The 13,242-nt window shown below is 38.1% G+C and overlaps 1 protein-coding gene across 1 annotated transcript in view; it reads left to right on the top strand.

Moving 5' to 3' along the window:
• Positions 1-13,242, top strand: part of LOC149830297 (protein SEMI-ROLLED LEAF 2-like) — a 65,688-nt gene that overhangs the window by 46,748 nt on the left and 5,698 nt on the right. The window contains exons 13-17 of the mRNA XM_090015418.1: positions 10,964-11,036; positions 11,967-12,094; positions 12,303-12,503; positions 12,593-12,733; positions 12,815-12,943. Coding sequence (XP_089871544.1) covers positions 10,964-11,036; positions 11,967-12,094; positions 12,303-12,503; positions 12,593-12,733; positions 12,815-12,943 — 672 coding nt within the window. The remainder of the gene's footprint in view (positions 1-10,963; positions 11,037-11,966; positions 12,095-12,302; positions 12,504-12,592; positions 12,734-12,814; positions 12,944-13,242) is intronic.

The raw sequence follows: 13,242 nt of genomic DNA, 5'->3' as shown, positions 1-13,242 counted from the left end.
ATGGGAAAGGGTGATATAATTAAAGCTTCTAATGAATAATGATAATCTGTGAAAGTTGCATAACGTCAAGCATGTTCCAGGCTTAAAGAGAAATCTAATATCTGTGGGACAACTTGATGATGAAGGGTATGTTACGACCTTTGAGGGTGGGTCTTGGAAAATTGTCAAAGGTGCTATGGTTATGGCAAGAGGCAACAAGATGGGTACCCATTACATAGCCACGGATTCGAGAAGCACTGTGGCAATCACTAATTCATCCTTTGACTCTGAAATCTGGCATCGTAGACTTGGGCATATGAGCGAGAAAGGGTTGAAGATACTTTCATCAAAGGAGAAATTATTTGGCTTGAAGTTTGTGGATGCTGGTCTTTGTGTGTAACGCTTGTGGATTTGGTCACTTAAATAAACTTGAATTTTCATGGGAAAAATGTTATATGAGAATATTTTTTATTTTTAAATTGATTTATATCGGATCTTGGATATCTTATTGGGATACCTGATATTAGATCTCGGATAATTTATTTGGATCTTCAAAGTCGGATCTTGGATATCTAATATTAGATCCTAACTGTAGAACATATCTCTTGGAGGTGTAGGAGAAAATACATATATAATGTTGGTGTCGATATTGGCATCATTAGGTGCCCAACAAAGTCATAGTTGACTCCTATTATGTCTAGGAACTACATAAGGGAAATGCAAATCAAAGTACCAATTTGTAGGTAGAATCATAGATTGCATTTACTTCAAGAATGACTTTAGAAGACAATTACCGGAAGCTTCTTAGATAGGTGGGAAGCTTGCTTTCCGGAAACCTATTTCTGAAGCGGGATACTCCTCACTTCCGAAACTTGATGAGAACCTCGATTCCCCCATGCTTCTCCTATGCTTTCCACACACTTCATCTATTCTTCTTATATGTTCTCTTACTCGACTTTTCATATTTTTTATGTGTTTTCTCTCTCTTCTCACTCACTTCCATGTGCTTTCTCTAAATTGGTAGTCATCATTTTTAGATTTTGTTAAAAATTTAATTCTTACACTAAAAATCCATGAAATTTAACATTAGTCACTTTTATTTTAGTTTTTATTTGTGTTTCATTTTTTATTCCCATTCAATTCTTATATATATATTTTTATTTCTTGCTTCCCGCTTCTTATACATTTTAAAATGCATTGCTTCTCGTTTTCGCTTCCGCTTCCTGTATCGTTTCTCGCTTCCACTTCCTAGTCTGACAACCTTGCTTTAGAAGCAAAACATGTAAAATTTGCCAAAAATTATTTATATGGACTTGCCATTCATTGGTAAGGAATAAGGGGAAACAAGGGCACTCTGAGACTGTATTACAACATAGGGTTGTATGCCACATTCAGGAAGAATCAATTTCTCCATAAAAAGATTTATTAGTTCTCTTCCGGTTGATTGCATCATAAGTGATGATATATTTCACAACTTGAGGCCTATGGCTCAAGTTGAACAGAAGGTTTTGATCCTTTTGTTTAGAGGAGAATATCATGTCAATGACATGATCGTGTTGTAGCAAGCATCCATTTCATCTTAGTGTTTGTATCTTTATACAAATGATTGTGTTGAAGTCGGCTAGGGTTTCTAGCAAATCAGGAAAAAGAAAGAGGGAGAGAGAGAGAGGGAGGAAGAATCGTTAATTCTCATTAGCTCTAATCTCACTTAAATAGAGAGATTAGACTAAAACATTGTTTACAATAATGCCCCTGACCTCTTAAGTAGTTACCAAACTACCCATATACATATGTACGGTCACTACTTCTCAACACTTCCCCTCAAGCTGGAGCATATATATCAATAAGGCTCGGCTTGTCACAACATTTTGAAAAATTTGAACTTGCTAGGGGTTTTGTGAAGACATCGGCAATTTGGTTCTCTGAAGATATGTGCTTGGTGCAAATGTACCCAGTCTGGACTAGGTCATGTACATAGTGACAATCCACTTCAATATGCTTTGTCCGTTCATGAAACACTGGGTTATTTGCAATATAAGTAGCATCTCTATTATCACATATCATCTCCATAGGTAATGAGACTTTCACTTGGAGATCAGTCAACACAGATTTAACCCACATCATCTCAGCAGTAGTTTGAGTCATAGCCCGATACTCTGACTCAGCGCTCGACCTAGCAACAACAGTTTGTTTCTTACTTCTCCAAGTAACAAGATTCCCTCTAACAAACACACAGAATCCAGTTGTGGACTTTCTATCAATAATCGACCCTGCATAATCTGCATCTGAATAGGCAGTAACATCTAAAGAGGGATTTTGTTTAAACCATAGTCCTTTGCTAGGGGAGAACTTTAGATATTTAAGAATCATCATTGCAGCCTCCCAGTGAGCCTTTGTGGGTTTGTCCATAAATTGACTTATCTTGCTCTAAGGATATGTCAGGTCTGGTCACAATCACATATAATAGCTTGCCGACCAAGGAGCGATAACTGCTACAGTCTACATACTCTGATTGTTCATGAAACAGATGAGACTTGGGATCCATAGGAATCTTTGCAGGTTTGGCACCTAACATCCTTGTCTCCTTCAACAGGTCCAAGACATATTTCTGTTGTGACAGAACCAATCCTTCTTTACTCCTTGCAACCTCTATGCCTAAGAAATATCTGAGTGGTCCCAGATCCTTAGTCGCAAAGTGTTTCTGAAGATGGGACTTTGTCTCAGAAATGTCTTTTTCACTGCTTCCTGTGACTATAATGTCATCAACATATACTATCATGACCACAATCCCTGTGCAAGTTTTTTTAATAAAAAGAGAGTGGTCAGAAGCAAATCAGACAAACCCAAATGCTGACATGACCTCAGCCAGCTTGGAGAACCACGCATGGGGACTCTGTTTGAGACCATAGATTGCATTGTTCAACTTGCATACCTTCTGACACTCTCCCTGAACCTCAAACCCCAGAGGTTGCTGCATATAAACTGTCTCCTCCAAGTCTCCATACATAAAGGCATTTTTCACATCAAGCTGACATAGAGACCAACCATGGTGCACTGCGACGGACAAAACAAGACGAATAGTCCCAAGACGAGCAACAAGAGAGAAGGTTTCAAAGAAGTCCACCCCATAAGTTTGAGTATAGTCTTTTGCAACCAGGCGAGCTTTAAACATTTCAATGGATCCATTAGAGTTATACTTAATAGTATAGACCCATTTACAACCAACAATATCAGCCTCAAGTGGAGGATCAACTAAGTCCCATGTTCTGCGAGAAAGCAGTGCGTCCATTTCATCCTGCATGGCCGTCGCCCATTTGGGGTCTAGAAGGGCGTGATGATGATTGAGAGGAACTGATGCAGCAGATAAGGCGAATACAAAATTCTTCATATTTTCACCAAGTCGTGCCTCGAAAACAAACTGAGAAATAGGATGAAGTGTACATTGCCTTTTTCCTTTCCGAAGAGCAATAGGTAAATCATCATCAACAAGAGGATCGTCAGTAGGGTCAGGAACAGAGAAGCTGATGGCACAGGCATAGAGTTGGGTGGAGCTCGATGTGTGTACACCATAGGAGGATTTTTGTAACGAGACAGAGTCAGACCGGAAACAAGAGGCTCAAAATTGAAAGATTCTAATGGAAAAGGAGGAACAAGAAGAGGGAATGAATCACCTTGACTATCATGTATTCTCGGAGAGGTACTAGAAAAATATGGGATAAACTCAAAAAAGGAAACATCCGCACTGACATACTCTCTCTGGGATATGAGATCATAACACCGATATCATTTTTGGTGCTTGGGATACCCAATAAAAACGCATTTGATAGATTGGGATGACAATTTATCGCGGTTGAGATCAAGTTTATGAACAAAGCACACACAACCAAACACCTTTGGAGAGATAGGAAAAAGAGGAGCTTCAGGTCTGAGAATTTGAATGGGAATACGATCCCTCACAGGGGTTGAAGGCATACGGTTTATTAGGTATCCCGCAGTTAGAACCGCATCTCCCCAGTAAGACGCAGGCATATTAGATTGAATCATAAGACAACGGGCAACATTTAAAATGTGTCTATGTCGGCGCTCCGCTACTCCATTCTGTTGTGAGGTATGAGGACAAGAAGTCTGAGGTTGGATCCTAAGATTTTTGTAAAATTGTAATAATTCAGATGATTTGAATTCAAGAGCATTGTCAGTGCGAACAATTTTGACACAAGAATTAAATTGAGTTTTTATTTCAATAATCAAGGATTTAAGAATAATAGGGGCTTCAGCCCTATCTTTTAACAAGAATACCCAAGATAATCTGGAAAAATCATCTACAATGACTAAATAATGACACTTAGAACGACTAAGAATTCTACTTGGACCCCAAACATCAACATGAAGAAGATCAAACAAATTTTGACTTGAAGGACTCTGACTAGACAGAAATGAACTCCTATGATGCTTTCCAAGTTGACATGCTTCACACAGCAGAGTAGTGGACGGCGAGATATGAGGAATAACTCTACGCAATTTAAGCAACGGAAGATGACCAAGACGATGATGCCAAAGCAGTGGACTAGAAGAGGACTCAACTACTGAATGAACAGAGCCAACTGTTTGGTGTAGATAATAGACTCCACCTTCCTCATAGCCTCCACCAATCGTCTTCCCCGTCAGCAAGTCCTGAAAAGTGTAACATGCAGGATCAAATATTACTCGACAATTCAACTCTTTTGCAACATGACTAACTGATAACAAATTTTGAGAGAATGAAGGAGCATGGAGAACATTTGATAATTGAAGAATAGGGGAGATGGAGATATTTCCCTGACCAACAATGGGAGAGGAACTCCCATCGGCAAGAACCACCTTTTTATGATTAGCAACACTATGCAAGTTCGAAAAATCACATTTATTTCCACATAAATGGCTGGATGCCCCTGAATCAATAATCCAACGACTACCTTGGCAAGAAAATTCATCACATGCAGAGCATGCAATATCAGCTACGGGGGAACTAGATGGAAGATGTGCCAACAAATCATCATACTCAGCACGAGTGAGAGTGACTGAATCACTAGGAGGAACAGTGGGGGACTTGGGTTTGGCCACTTGTGTTGTAGGAGCAACTTTAGCTGAAGATGGAGGAGGTCGACCATTCTTGTCAAAACATCTATCTTCTAAATTCCCAAATCTCCCACAATAGGTACACTGGAGCTTGCCTCGTCCTCCCGTGCCTCGACCATGTCCACGACCTCGAGAATTAGGAAGAAAACCTCGGCCTCGGCCATAAGAGACAGACAGAGCAGAGGTTTGTGATTTTGATTGAGATGAAGGAAGGGACATAGCAAGCCTGCTCAAACGATTATATGCCTCAGCCAGAGTGGGAACATCTGAGCCTGTCAACATCTGAACTTTGTCAATGGAGAATTCAGCTGACAAGCCAGTCGGGAACCGTGCTACCATGGTATGCTTTTGGTGTAGTTTTTGTTTGTCACAACATAACGGTCTATGAGCATCCAGTCTCTCAGAAGCTGCCTTCACGAAGGCATAATACCGCGCTAGAGTTTGCTCTCCTTGCTGCAATTTATAGATCTCATGTTCTACTTGAAGAATACAACTAATATTAGTTTCTTGAGAATAAGTATCTTGCAAATTATCCCACATTTGTTTTGCAGAGGTGTAATAAATAAGCCTGTCAGCTATGTGAGGTTGCATACTATTCATAATCCAAGACATGACAATATCATTGTCTTCTTCCCATGTAGCATACTTCCCAGTTTTGTCCATAGGCTCATTTTCCAACAAAATATGTTTTCTACGATGCCCTGAAACAGACATCATGAACGTACGCGACCATCTAGCATAGTTAGTCTCATCCAACTTTACAGATCATCCATATGAAAAAGGGTTTGCAAAGGCTTTATAATCAGACACGATTTCGGTCTTCATGTCTGACTTCTGCATTTTCAGCCATGGAGATATAACCACTCGCAACTACCAGCTGCTGAAAATTTGGATCTGACGAGCACACCAACAAACAATTGAGAAGCCGACTCTATCATATTTTAATCATACTGATAAAAACTGATATATATATATATAAACTTGTAATACGCTGTTCAGATCCAACACTAACGTGTACATCAACATCCAACTAGGAAGCAGACTCTACCAGATTTTAATCACCCTAATAAAATCTAAACTATTCATCTTAAAAGAAAACTGCAACAACTTGCATACCACGACTGCCACAAAAAAAATCTGACAACCTGCGTCCCACGACTGCATCATGATGGAGACTACAAGCCTTTTTGACATTCACACAACCATCATCAGCCACCATCGATACGGTCAGGGTCTCCTTGCTGCTACGCGCACATACTTGCTACTACACACAGCGCACGCCCGATCAACGTTCCTGCTGGAGAGGTTAATCGTTGTTAAAATCACAGAGCGCCACACTGTTCAGATCATGTTCCTGCTGGCTAGAGAAGTTCCAGATTGCGGTACACCCTGTACACAACAATCGTTGTAATCATTGCACATAGCGATCAGTTTTGACGTTGTTCGAATCACTCTTCACGATGTGCACAGCACCACCCGATCAGCGTATGGATCGATCACGTCAGATGCCCAGAGCTACATCCTGCTCTGATACCATGTTGAAGCCGGCTAGGGTTTCTAGCAAATCAGGAAAAAGAAAGAGGGAGAGAGAGAGAGAAGAGAGAGAGAGAGGGAGGAAGAATCGTTAATTCTCATTAGGTCTAACCTCACTTAAATAGAGAGATTAGACTAAAACATTGTTTACAATAATGCCCCTGACCTCTTAAGTAGTTACCAAACTACCCATATGCATATGTACGGTGACTGCTTCTCAACACTCTCAACAGATTGTGTATGGGAAATGTTGTAATGTGCTTTCTAGTAGCACTAGTGTTGTGCTTTTTGTAACTTTTATTGTTGTTGGAACTATCTAGTACAATTCAGCAACTACTTTGATTGAATTATTTGCCCCACTATACCTATTGAGACAAATGTATTAGGTTTTGAGACTTTGCAACTTGAGTAAATTCTAATTTCGACCTACGGTTGTTCCTAATAGTGGGTCCAAATCAAAGTTACCAGTCGAGGAAGCGGGAGCGGGAAGCGAAACGGGAAGCGGGAGCGGGAAGGGAGGCACTTTCAAAAATTTAGGAAGCGGGGAAGCGGGGGACCACTTAGAAGAAAATTCCGAACCGTCTCGGAAGCGAGGGAGAAGCGAAAAAATGAAAAAATGGGGAAGCGTGGGGGAAGCGCGCTTCCCATAAATGGGAAGCACGTTTCCCATAAAAGGGAAGCACACATCCCATAAAAGGGGGACACTTCCCCTCACGCTTCGGAAGCGCGGCGTTTCGCGCTTCCGAAGCGCGCTTCGGGGAAGCGCGCTTCCCCTTTTGCTTAGGCGCTTCCGGTAACTCTGGTCCAAATCAACGAAAAGGAGGTTAGGATAACCAAAATACAGGAAAAATTAAAAGTTTTACTATTTTAAACTAAATGTCTTCTATCAAGTTGATTTTTCTGGTTTCCTAAAGTGACACTAGTAAAAAAAAATGGAACAGAAACATGAGAAACAAATATGCGGAGTCTCAATGAGTCAAAATAATGTAACTAATGGAAAAGAAGAATTGCTTTCCCTAGGAAAATATTGATGGATCATGTCTCTTTTGTCGAGTTGTTTGGGAATTGTTGTATCCCGAATTTCAGGCACTCAATTTGTGATCCTGGGACCTGTGGGTTATGGGCTGCATGCACAAGCTGTAGGCGGGAACCAGCAGTTTGGATCTTTGTGATCCAGAATCCGAGGGGTTTGGGACTAAACCAGGGGCTCTAGGATCTACCTAAGGATGTGTGCAGAGGCCTAGGGCAATTGGTTATGGTCTGGAACACGTGAAAAGGCTGGAAAAGGCGTGGAACGGTCACACGTGAAAAGGCATGGAAAAGGCCTAGGACAGTTGGTTACATTCTTGACAAACATAAGCGTCCTAATCCACGAAAGAAAAATCAGAGTTCCACATTATTCTGAATTTCTTATAAAAATGAAATTAGTTACAGTCATTGACCTCGGTCTCAATAATATCTTGGAAAGCCATTTTATCATGATATTATAAGTTTCCCTATCTGGCAGTGTTGTAAAAAAAGTTAAGAATAATGCAAAAGAATATGTAAAACCTAGATTTTGGTTAGATACTTTCACAGTTATATGAAAGTTATTAATGTAACCAAGAATAGGTAATAAGAAATGGAGTCATATTTAAATTACATAAATATAAAATAAGAGATAACATGAAAATATTACAATATTGCATCAATTTTGCAAACTTACGGTTTGTCTCAAAATAGTGATGTTTTGGAAATATCATAATATTTCACCGTTTTAAGTTTTTAATATATAACGATAATATGAAATTTAGAAGTTTAAAGCTTTGTGAAAAAGGAAGAGCTAGGAATATTTAGCTGTCATATTGTACATCAAAATACAAGAATGCAAAAGAAAAAATGTGGCTAGCAAGATGTGTATAGTGATAGGTATGGGAAGAATTATTGTTCTTTTACAGGAATAATCAACCAACAAATTGTCGGCAGTGGTCATTTTCTCCAGTATCTAATCTTCTAGTGGATATTATCTAGTTCACTAACTCCTATTGTCCTTGAGGATTCGAAAATTCTGTGGTGGCATCTTATGCTGGTTGGTATTATGAACAATTTTATTTACTATTTTTGTAGATCTTATAGGAAATCCAGTTCGTCTCTTTCAAAAGGTTTTCATGTTTTGGAAGTATGCAATGTTAAGTTATATATATATATATATATATATATAATGATGTAATAGGTAAATACCTATTAGGGGTATTTTGGTCATTTCAATCATTGTAATAGGTTGTGCCCATTAGGGTCACATTAGTACCTTTACTTTATTTTATTCTTTTTGTCCTTTTTTGTTTTTATAGGGACTATTTGGTCAAAGACCAAATAGAGCTATTGGGTTCTTTTTGGATTAGTCAACATAGAGTTGACTAGTCAATAGAGCTGTTGGAACAGTCCAACAGTTATATTTATAGTTGTTGGAACAGTCCAACAACTCTATTTGAGACTACCTCTTGTGTATAAATAGGGGTGAACCCCCCTCTTATTCTTTAATGCTTCTCTTAAGCATTCATGCTTGCTTGTGTAGTGCCTTTGTGCTCTTGTATTGTCCCTCTTGTAAGCCCTTAGGGGCCCTTGTTTTGTATTTCTGCATATTTCATTACATGCAACTCTATAAAAGTGTTGTACTTTTATTACTAGTTTACAAATGCACATTGGTGGCAGAAAGTAATGCAAGCTACCAATAGAGAAATTTAAAATATGCTGGGGGTATTGATATCTGAATTTGTTAGTATTTGCTATAACCTGTGGATATCTATGACTCTTCTGTCTTTCTCTCTCTTTATACATACATATATGCATACATACATACAGACAGACAGACATTTATATGGAGAGAGAGAGAGAGTATATGGTGGTTCACGATACTATTCGGTGTTACATACCTTTGTATGGATCTAGCAACCAAATGTTATATATAGCCCCATAGATTTGTTTAACATAGTTTAATTTTCGATTTTAGGAGCTTTAATCATATCTAATATGACAAAAGATTTAATTTCTATGATGGTAAAAAACCAAGGGCTTACAACTTATGAAGATAAAGATGGTTTAAACATGGCCCAAAACATCATATTGGAGTCAACTTTAACACATGAAAATAGTAAATAGGACATGTTAAACATGATTCAAAGGTTATTTTTTTCTTTTGGATATTAGATCTATGTAAGTCAATTGTGTACTACCATAAGTTATGGTAGTTCACATACCACAATAGACTTGCCCATACATAGCAGCATGCCTATGTAGATGTTGGTACTTTCGGGTGCCGGTGCTAGGTGTTTCTAGGTGCTGCCACATGTGGACATATTTCATAAATCTTTCGTAATTTTTTTTATGCATTTCATTGTAGTTATTCATTAGTAGCTATTTAACTTGACACTTCTAGAGGGCTTACGTGTCAATGTCCAACACTTGGACACCAACACCAGTACTTTTGGACACTTCGTGGATACTTCATTTTTCAACATAGAAGTGTCCAAGGAAAAAATGAACACTTGGTGTTGCGCGTCTGACACTTTTGAGTGTCTTAAACATGAGGTGTTCGATGTCAGACACTTTGTGTCAACCTTGTTTAAACTTTAAGGCCTATTTTCTCTCCATATATTTTATTGGGTTTTCTAATTCCATGAAAATGAGTTGGCATGCCCCTTTACTATACAGAAATGACTTGGTCTCTCTCTCTCTCTCTCTCTCAGGTGATGGAGTCAAGTTAGTTGATAAAATGACTCTGGTTGTTACTACAGTTGAACCCCTCTCAGCTCCATTTAAGAACTAACTCTCCTTTTCAAAATTTTGGTGAATTGTGTGGTGCCACATACAGGGAAGAGAGAACTGAGAATGTCTCCTTTTTTCTTTTGAAATAATTCTTTTGTTTTTTACTTAATTACTTCTCTCTCTCTCTCTCAACCCCTATATATATGCAGCCGCATTCACGTATCTAGTTTCTCAAAACCCACTGTCTGATGCTTCGTACTCATGTCTGACATCAACATTGACACCCATGTCAGTGTCCAAGTAACAGATTTGTAGCATGTATATTATGTATTATGCATGTACATGTGCAACAGGCGTAACCCAGCCGTACCCTTGCATCCTTATCTTGCAAGGCAACTGCATCAATCAGTGATCCTCATGTTCTACTGAATACCAGCACTAATACCTATGTGACATATACATACATGCACACATACATACATACATACATGCACACGCACGTATATATGAATGAGAGAGAGCATTTTCGCTTTTGCCTTCTTTAATATGTTTATTATGTTGTCCATATCTTCTAATTCATGTTGTGTTACAGACATCAAATCATGAAGCCCTCATTCACAGCTTCCAGCTTGCATTTTCATTGAGAAGCATTTCTCTTGAAGAAGGTATTCCTGTGAAAATTACTATGCATTTAAAGAGTATGATTTCATTATTTACACTAGTTTGACTCACTTAGGAATCACATTTTGTACTGTCAGGACTGACATTACCTCACCAACTTTTGATATTTCATTGCTAAACTTTGTGGCCAGTGTCCTGTCTCTTACCTTGTGTGTCAGGCTTATGAGAATTGATTATATTCCTATATGTAAGAAAAAAAGAAACTAGTGGTAACTAAGCACAAATAACCTTACTATCAACTTGCATTCATCAACTTAAAATAGCAGATTTCGTGAGCATTATGTAGCATAAATTTTCTTTTATCTGTCACTTCTGCAGGTTGAAACATGCTATACTTAGCAGACTTGGTCATTTGCATAGTAGAAGACACCTTCTAGTACTAACCATTCTGAAGGGTTTTTCAATGTTTTAATTTGCAACCAAAGTCATTGTTTCCAATCTACTGAACCATAGCTCCAACTTTGTTTAACAATGCTCAATACTATTTTGGAAAATTTAAAACTAGTGTTCTTGAAAATTTACATGCTAGGATAGATTTGTACTTTTGTAGTTTTGGGCAATGAAATAACTGCAGGAATCTGGCTGCTTTTCTTTTTTTAATCTTATGCACATGGATTTTAGTCACTTTTCTTATTGGTAATGTATACTTTGATTACTTTCTATTTTCTTTGCATGATTTGCTTTGCTTTTTTCTTGAATTTGTATTTTGGGCAACCATGACTCTTTTAATATGTTCTTTTATATGTATTTATGTATATCCAGTATCGAAAACAAGTGTATATCTTCTTCCACTATATGATTTCATAGCATGTTATAAGCCCTTTTGTTGTTTTCTTTTTTCATTCATTCTACAATGCAAAATTTAACATCTAATAACTCTATTCAAGTGATTGATCTCTTTAGAACATTTTCAGGCTCACTGCAGCCATCTCGACGGCGATCTCTATTTACACTGGCTACATCTATGATTGTGTTTCTAGCAAGGGCATATAATATCCTATCACTCATACCTTGCGTGAAGACTTGCCTTACGGACACAACGGTGAAGACTTATCTTGGGTGCTACTATTATTATGCGTTATTATCATAGATTTAATTCTCATTTTTTGATTTCCTCATTATGCTCTCATGCTTATTCCACATTCTAGTTCATGTTCAACAAGAAATGTGCTAGTTGATGATTGCACATTTTTTCTTTTGTTAGTTCAATGTGAACAATCCGTTTTTAAATTGTTTGATGCTTTTATCAGGTTGATCCATTTCTTCATTTAGTTGAAGATGGCAGATTACAGGCTGTAAATGCCTCTACCGACTGCAGGATTCCAAGCTATGGATCAAAGGAAGATGATATTTTTGCATTGAAATCACTCTCAGCAATTGCAATCTCAGATGATCAGACAAAAGAATCCATGGCTTCTATAATAGTGAAGTCCTTGGGAAAATTATCAGATGTAATGATTTTTTGAGAATGATGGTTATTGGTTTATAATCTGTAACTTTGGCAGGTCTGAGTTATTTTTACCTGCATCTGCTTGTGCAGTCAGAGTCCTCTTCAATGATGCAGCAGATGCTTGATGAGTTCTCACATGATGACATTTGCCTACTGGGGGCACAGTTATTTCTGGACACTCCAAGGCCGCGATCTCCATTTGAACCAATAGAGTATCATTGTCTTGATGAGGTGATTAATGCCCTACAAAAGTTTTCAGGGATTTTGTGTTAAAAACTCATGTACACTTACTATGGATAAGTTTTCATGCAGATTGTACCTTCAGCTGTTTCAATGGACGATGACACAATCTGTGAACCATTTGAAAGACAAAGAGAGTCCAATGTGGACTCATCTTTGCAGGCTCCATCTCTGTTGAGTGTCAATCAACTGCTAGACTCAGTAAGTTTTTAGATAAGTGTCGTATACAAATATCTATGGAGCAATATTTCTTGGCATTCAACTATCATGGAGATTACAGGTGTCGAAGAAAAAATAATGTTTTAGTCTATGTTGCAAATAGTGATTATGTCCAGTGTATATTCGTTTGGTCAACTATCATGTTTTTATCATGAAATCACAATAAAATCGTGATTAGATTGTGATTTCTGTTTCTTTTTATGACTTATTTTGCCTAGCATTGGATTTGGTAAGGGAACTCGCACCCAATTAGTATTCAGGTTTGGATTCAGTTTTACATA

This window comes from Nuphar pumila, chromosome 8, assembly GCF_984573655.1.
Source record: "Nuphar pumila chromosome 8, dmNupPumi1.hap1.1, whole genome shotgun sequence".
Taxonomy (NCBI): Eukaryota; Viridiplantae; Streptophyta; class Magnoliopsida; order Nymphaeales; family Nymphaeaceae; genus Nuphar; species Nuphar pumila.
Note: the sequence above shows the minus strand (reverse complement) of the source record. Positions and strands in the feature narration are given on the sequence as shown.